At 43.7% G+C, this 8,340-nt stretch overlaps 1 protein-coding gene across 1 annotated transcript; it reads right to left on the reverse strand.

Annotated features, from left to right (window-relative positions):
* Window positions 1–1,967: 1,967 nt before the first annotated feature.
* SmF (small ribonucleoprotein particle protein SmF) lies at window positions 1,968–2,701 on the reverse strand. Its single transcript, XM_067145485.2, has 2 exons — window positions 2,577–2,701; window positions 1,968–2,481 (listed from the first exon to the last, which is right to left on the reverse strand). The coding sequence occupies exon 2, from the start codon at window positions 2,472–2,474 to the stop codon at window positions 2,208–2,210; it is 267 nt and encodes an 88-aa protein (XP_067001586.1). The 5' UTR covers window positions 2,475–2,481; window positions 2,577–2,701; the 3' UTR covers window positions 1,968–2,207.
* Window positions 2,702–8,340: the final 5,639 nt, after the last annotated feature.

The raw sequence follows: 8,340 nt of genomic DNA on the forward strand, positions 1-8,340 counted from the left end.
CTACCCCTATGACCCTTCTTTGCCTGCCACATCCAGCCCGATCTTTCGTGAAGACTCAATGGAAGGAATGGAAGCTTTACTCCTTTCTCCTAGTAGTCATATGAGTTAAAGATTGTTATAATTCACCTTTCCAAATAGTGTGATGGTGAAACTTCCATACCTGGTGGGCAAGAGATCGGTCAGAGATTAAACATGGCATGTTTGGTCAGTATCACTGGTAATAAACAGGGTTACCAACGTCTGAGAGAAGACCACTGGTGTGGATGGGTTAGAATATGGACCGGACAAGACTAATGGTCTGGGAGCAAACAATGGAGGTGTGGGGAGCAAAAGCCCACAAGCGTCTGTCATCGATAGAGCACTTGCAAACAGTACATGCTACGACAGTTTTGCAGTTCTCTAAGTTTTACCTAATGTGGCAACCCTGTACCTGGACATAATGCAAGCTCTATCAGAGATGGTACTAAATCTGGCCAGCCAATGGGAACACAGCAAACGATTGCATTTAGCTGATTTATACAGTCTGTTTTAATTCTTCTATATCAGCAAAAATACTTCCATGGGTGGGATGGTGGGTCCCTGGCAAGCATGAAGGATCTCTCCTATCTAATATTTAAGGTATCACTGCATATCATTTTTATGTGCTTTTTTCTTCTTCCTAAATATGCTTGCCGGTTAGAGAAGCACCACTAACATCATTTACAGTGGGAAGCAATTTGTTAAATTTAGCCGCCTTTCCTAAAGCACTTTAAAAATTTAGACGACATAGAAGGCATTTTCAAAATGGATATGGTAAATATTCAGCTTTGGACTTTGTTAGACTTCTGGCACTTCTACACAGTTATCTGGCTACCAGAAGACATGTTTAGTAGCGGTGATTACTGTCCATAAAAACTACAAAGAACAGTGAAAACTAGTAGAACGCCTTCCATCTGTTTGGAAATCCATATAACTTTACATCCCGCAGCCCAACGTTGGAATTCCTTTTAGAGGAGAGATGTGTTCATTGCAATGTCCAGGAACCCACCATCCCGCCCCCACAAGTATATTTACTTTTATAACCTAATAAAGAGCAGCAGCTGCCATCGTCCATGGCTAACGTAGCTTCTTGCGTTCTCATTGGTCAACGGTGAACGGAATGTGACGTCATTGCCATCAATGCTGATAAATACATTGCGTTACCAACCCCGGCTGAATAAAAGCACAAACAAAAAACACCATGTAAAGTAACAATGCGGCTTGTAACAATGGTCTTGTCCAGATCCTATCCTAACCGTCCGCATGGCAAGAAAAGTCCAGACCAATGGTCTTGACCAGGTCTTAATCCTAACCGTCCACACAGCAAGAACCAGTCCAGACAAATCGTGTTTCCACACGAAACTAGGGGCCTAGGGCCGCTTCTAATGGTCCAGACCAAGGGTCTTGTCCATGGCAAGAATCCTAACCAATCGTCTTCCGTCCAGACCAATCGTGTTCCCTCATGAAACTAGGGGCCTAGGGCCGCTTCTAACCGTCCAGACCAAGGGTCTTGTCCAGATCCTATCCTAACCGTCTGCACAGCAAGAACCACTACCAGCTATTGAAGCACCTCACTCATTAGTTCCTCAGTAGAGGTTAGCAGCTCTGTGCACCGCTTCACAACATCCCTTCCGAGAAGGCCGCGAGCGTGTAAACAAACGACAGTCGTTCTGCACGCAGCTGAATGTAGCGAGTACCGGTACTGGGCTGCGAGAAGTAATGATTGGAGATCAACTTATGAACACAAGGTGATACTTAAAATGCCTTGAACTATGGATAAAAACATATTCTACCTACAATAAAACCATCCAACCTGATGTCTTTTGTGTTATGCCGGAATGTTATCCTTGAATATACTGGCAAGTAAACGTTGCAAATACTTCGATGATTAAATAAACAATCATATTACACACAACATAGCCTGTAAATCCTTGAATGAATGATGATAATTAGAATAAATGTGATTTACTGAACAGCATACGTAATACCTGCAAGTTACATTGAGTAGGAAGGAGTCGACAATTCAGATTATGTTCGCACATATCACAAGAAGAAATATCACAGGTTATCGTACATATAGCTTTTAAATCAGTTGTCTGTTCACTTCTCAACTGGATAATATTTAACGTCCACTACCTGTTTCTCACAACATATAAAACCACAGAACATAGCTTCATGGAATATGATACTCAATCTTTCATTTCACCCTCCTCATCCTCCTCTTCAACTCCGCGAATGTAAAGGACGTTGTTACACCTTATTAAAACCTCTCCCAAATTCCCCGTCGGCGAACCATCGATGTGTTCCTCTGTGTTTGCTAGCTGCAGGTTCATATATCCATCAACTGAAACCAGGTAGCCTTTATACTCGTGCCCCCATTTCAATTTAACCATAACTGGCTTCCCAGTCAAACTATTCAGGAAAGGTTTAGGGTTAATGGGCATCGCCGCAGCCATGGTGAAACTGCAATCAAAATTATTACACATGTAATTATTATTTCACTAAATTCAGAAATATATCAATAAATCTCAATTAGAAAAGGTCTTCGTTCAACTTACGTCAAATATTATAGCAAACGTAGATAAAATAAAACACGAATTCACGACAAATCACCAGTACGAACGCGTTCGGAGAAGCCAAGCGTGTACCTGCTTGCCAAAGACCGCCAAAGACAATCAAAATACATGATTTTTTGCCAAAGAGTTTACAAAGGAGATGACACGCTTCTCGCAATTTATTTGCAGTCCCTGTAACATAATGTTATCAAATAGCCCAATTCTCAGAAGTTTGGTTATCTTTTGTCATGAAGGAATGTATTCTATGGAGATGCTTCTGCCTTGCAAATTTGAAATCGCCATGAAAACGCCTTGTGATGGAGCTTAGCCAACAAGTAATGAACAGCCTGACCAATAGCAATAGCACCCTGCAGCTACTGCCCTGTTATACTGTTATGTTTTCCGCTAGAGGCGCTGCAATACAACCTCGCGTTACAGTGAATCTATATGTACATACAGTGCGGCCAAGTCCAGTCCAGCCGCCATGTTTTAGCCATGTACTCAATCAGCTGATAGATGAAGGAGAGTGATATTATTACTGTTTCAATAAAGAATGGACTAGTTCAATGTTTCAAGATGTTATTTATTTTGCTGATACTATGTGTATATAGGTCTATCAGTATTTGTCATATTCAGAGTCTGACTAGATTAGATTTTGCAAGTTGCTTTACGTCGCACCGACACAGATAAGTCTTACGGCGACGATGGATAGGAAAGGGCTAGAAGTGGGAAGGACACGGCCGTGGCCTTAATTAAGGTACAGCCCCAGAATTTGCCTGGTGTGAAAATGGGAAAAAAGGGAAAACCATCTTCAGGGCTGCCGACAGTGGGATTTAAACATGGTATATAACTCACAATTAATTAAGAGGTTAGAAATTCTGTGTTGTACCTAGGCCCATAATAATATTTATATTATAATACATGTGGCATAAAATAGTATAGTAGTATTGAATACTATATGTGATGATTGTAAAGTTAGCTTACATTTAAATTTAAAAAATCAACATTACCATACTCCAGGCTACATGGTTTTACATATCAGAATGTACAACGCAGTATCATCACACTATACATAGAAATGTACTTCTTATGTAAGACTTATCGGTATGCAGGCTATATAATTTTAACACGCAGAAGATAGAAAATAATATGATTAGTTAACCGATGGGTAGACAAAATTGTATTACCTAGTTCCATATTTATGTTAACACAATATACTGTACCATTCTACTCGTTGTACTAATAAAAAAAAAATTAAAAAAACGAAAACCTGCTAATATTTAGTGGTGAAAACAAGCAACTGTCGTGGTCCCAAAATAGTTGTGTATAGTGTTCTGTTAACGACGGCTACGGTTTGATCCCCGCAATGAGCAATTAAATATTGGTATCACTATACAGTATCCAGTAGTTTGAGAAAATACTACTTGTTGCTCAGTGAAACAAGCAGTTATCGTAACTCCGGAAGGTAGGCTGCTTGTATTCAGGACTCGGTTACCGACCACCCGCGGTTCGATCCCCGTGATATGCGACTAATCGGTGCCCTGGTTCGGTTAGTGCTGGTAGATATCCGCTGTATTTTAAACATTCTATTTGCTACTATCGGTTTTGCTAATACATTGTTATTGTTATCATTACTTTCTTTTTCTACCGCTCTTCCCACAACTATGGGGTTGTGGGTACGAACTGCGTCACACATGTGGATTTGGCCCTTTTTAATGGCTGGATGCCCTTCCTGACGCCAATCCTCTATGGAGGGATGTAATCAATATCGCGTGTTTCTGTGGTGGTTTTTAGTATGGTGTGTTATCTGAGTATGAAGAGGAGAGTGTTGGGACAAACCAGTCCCCAAGCCCGAGTTATTAAAATACCCCACCCGTCCGAGAATCGAACCCGGGACCCTCTGAATCGAAGGGCAGTACGCTGACCAATCAGCCACGGAGTCGAACTATTATTGTTATATTCAGTGGCATGCGGTGAATATATTCATCACCCCAGTTGCAAAAAAGTTTTTGAAATACACTGACTGACAGAGCAAATGCAACACCAAGAAGGAGTGGTTCGAAAGGGATGAAAGTTGGGAAAAAAACAGAGACGGCACGGACGAATAATTGATGTTTATTTCAAACCGATATGCAGGTTACACAATGCGCACGGCATCGACTCAGTAGGATGTAGGACCACCGCGAGCGGCGATGCACGCAGAAACACGTCGAGGTACAGAGTCAATAAGAGTGCGGATGGTGTCCTGAGGGATGGTTCTCCATTCTCTGTGAACCATTTGCCACAGTTGGTCGTCCGTACGAGGCTGGGGCAGAGTTTGCAAACGGCGTCCAATGAGATCCCACACGTGTTCGATTGGTGAGAGATCCGGAGAGTACGCTGGCCACGGAAGCATCTGTACACCTCGTAGAGCCTGTTGGGAGATGCGAGCAGTGTGTGGGCGGGCATTATCCTGCTGAAACAGAGCATTGGGCAGCCCCTGAAGGTACGGGAGTGCCACCGGCCGCAGCACATGCTGCACGTAGCGGTGGGCATTTAACGTGCCTTGAATACGCACTAGAGGTGACGTGGAATCATACGCAATAGCGCCCCAAACCATGATGCCGCGTTGTCTAGCGGTAGGGCGCTCCACAGTTACTGCCGGATTTGACCTTTCTCCACGCCGACGCCACACTCGTCTGCGGTGACTATCACTGACAGAACAGAAGCGTGACTCATCGGAGAACACGACGTTCCGCCATTCCCTCATCCAAGTCGCTCTAGCCCGGCACCATGCCAGGCGTGCACGTCTATGCTGTGGAGTCAATGGTAGTCTTCTGAGCGGACGCCGGGAGTGCAGGCCTCCTTCAACCAATCGACGGGAAATTGTTCTGGTCGATATTGGAACCTCTAGTGCCAGGGTGTCTTGCACATGCTGAAGAATGGCGGTTGACGTGGCGTGCGGGGCTGCCACCGCTTGGCGGCGGATGCGCCGATCCTCGCGTGCTGACGTCACTCGGGCTGCGCCTGGACCCCTCGCACGTGCCACATGTCCCTGCGCCAACCATCTTCGCCACAGGCGCTGCACCGTGGACACATCCCTATGGGTATCGGCTGCGATTTGACGAAGCGACCAACCTGCCCTTCTCAGCCCGATCACCATACCCCTCGTAAAGTCGTCTGTCTGCTGGAAATGCCTCCGTTGACGGCGGCCTAGCATTCTTAGCTATACACGTGTCCTGTGGCACACGACAACACGTTCTACAATGACTGTCGGCTGAGAAATCACGGTACGAAGTGGGCCATTCGCCAACGCCGTGTCCCATTTATCGTTCGCTACGTGCGCAGCACAGCGGCGCATTTCACATCATGAGCATACCTCAGTGACGTCAGTCTACCCTGCAATTGGCATAAAGTTCTGACCACTCCTTCTTGGTGTTGCATTTGCTCTGTCAGTCAGTGTATAAACAATCATAGCCCCACTACACTGCTGCATTTTTCGTGGAAAGGTCTGCCTGAGAAAGATCTTTCAAGAATATTTTCAATCACACGCTCGCACATATTTCCGAAGTGATATTCACGGCAGTGACGACACCATCATAACTTAATCTATAGCAGATTTTAAACAATGTACTTACAGTTTCATCCGGTGACGCTTCGTGATAGTACAGTCATGGTTTTCACAAAAATACACTCGGACTAACTATTTGTTTTTTTACTTAAAAAGCCTAATCTAAACTAATCAGCAAAAGTTAACTGGCATTTTACCGTCGTTGAAGTTTTATAGTTTCACTCGCATACTGAGTGTACGTGCATCAACAACAAACGAGGGAAAATATTTGTCACGACGTATAGCATACGTTATATTAATGAAGAATGCTACAGAACTCGCGAAGTCTTCACCTATAATCCAAGAGGAATACTACAAAAAATTCACTATATACCACCTTCACAGACAACCATTCGCGCTTAACTCTGTGTTCACATTGGGCAACCTAAATATTTTTCTGCGGCTATCGGATCACATACTCTACACGTGTCATCAATGAATTGTTCGAAAAAACTGTATACATGCCGAAACACAAGACTAAATTATATTCTATATTGCAATTGATTTCATATACTGGCTCTGTTATTAGCAAGGCGATATGCAATTGGCTATACTGTTAAGATGTTGATATTTTTCTTGTCGTCTCTAATGTCTGGCGCTGAAGACTTCGAGTGTTGCGCCGGCAAGGAAGCCAAGCTCGAAGGAGAAGCTGAACTGCGGTAGTGCGAGTGGATTGTCAAGACAGCTGTACATGGCTTGGCTTAGATGTTCGCAATTTTTTAAACATTATAAAGAGCGTTCTAAGGAATAATTAGAAAATGTGAATACAAAGTTATAATTATAATGTATGGTAAAACTCAACTTGATGCTAGGTGGCACTTATAACCACGTCCTTCCCGCGCTGGTATCTCTCCTTGGAACCACTCCTTCCTGTGCTGCTTGTCTGGATTGGTGTTGATGACTTACTTTCGTAACTGTGTCGTCGTGGCCTCCATTTCCTCTTTGATAAGCAAGACCTGCTGGGGCTGCTGCTGTAGCTGCAGTTTCTGTTTCTGCTGCTGGTGACTCAGCTGTGCCTTGCTCGTTGTCCATATCCCTGACCTTCAGCATAACTGACACATGAGGCCGTTGCTCCATCTCGCGTTGCTGGTTCACCGTCCACTGTCTGCTCCATGTGTCACCCACAAACACGAGTCTGCTTCCGCGGATATAATCTTTTAGTCCTCAATGCCGCGCTTTTTGTAAATGAAAGCGAAGCGCTTTCATATTTATCATTTCCTCTTGACCCAGTTCTTCCTTGATCCATATTTTTGATCCCTTCACCTTCTTCACAACCTCCAATATTTTCTGAGCCTTCAGGCTCGATACAATGCATACCTTGATCGGTCTCTTTGCCGTATTTTCCCCTAATCTGAATACACAATCAATGCCACTGTCATAGCATTCAACTTCCAGTTTCACTCTGATTAAGGAGAGTACTCTATCCAGCAGATCATTTGGGTTCTCTTTATCTGTCTCTACCAATACATAGATTATTATATTTCTCCTCCTCTCCGCCTTCTCTCGCATCCGTTCCTTTACTTCCATCTTTCTTAACCTTGCTTCTAATTCCAGTACTTTATTCTTCAATCAGCCATCTCGATCTTATCCTGTAACAGGTTCTCCTTGATATCATTGAGTTCTGCTTCTAAAAATGTCCTCAATTCTTTAGATTCTCTAATTTGTTCCATTATCATATACCACGTCTTGTCCACTTTCAAGACCACCTTAAGCTTCTCCATACCTTCCCAAGACAGTCCAGGCCCTGGGTTTAGTTCAATACAACCGATCACCAACAGCACCATCACCACCACTGATGTAAACAGTATCTGCATGATGTTTTGGTTATTGATTCCAGTCTGCATTGCTTTCATTTTCATTCTGCATTGCCACCTGCCCACAGCACACCCATATCGCTCTACGTTTCATTCGCATTTGCACTTCCTACACTTTATACTCGCTCAACACTATTTCGTCCTTTCACTTTGCTGTCTGAATTGCAACTGCCCATAGAAGAGTAACTCCAATCTTAGCCTACAAGTAACATAAAGCCTGCTCACAATCTCTCTCCCGAATGCAAGCTCACAGCTGTGCGCCCCTAATCATACGGCCAATTCGCTCGGTGTCTAATATTTTAACAAGTGGACTAGTTAGTGCATCTCTTACGGGAAATGTAGCACCTAAATCTGCCTGTAGTGT

Source organism: Anabrus simplex, chromosome 1, assembly GCF_040414725.1.
Source record: "Anabrus simplex isolate iqAnaSimp1 chromosome 1, ASM4041472v1, whole genome shotgun sequence".
Lineage (NCBI taxonomy): Eukaryota > Metazoa > Arthropoda > Insecta > Orthoptera > Tettigoniidae > Anabrus > Anabrus simplex.

Excerpts from the sequence above, each read along its gene's own strand:
- SmF (XM_067145485.2), bottom strand. The coding sequence starts at position 2,474 with ATGGCTGCGGCGATGCCCATTAACCCTAAACCTTTCCTGAATAGTTTG.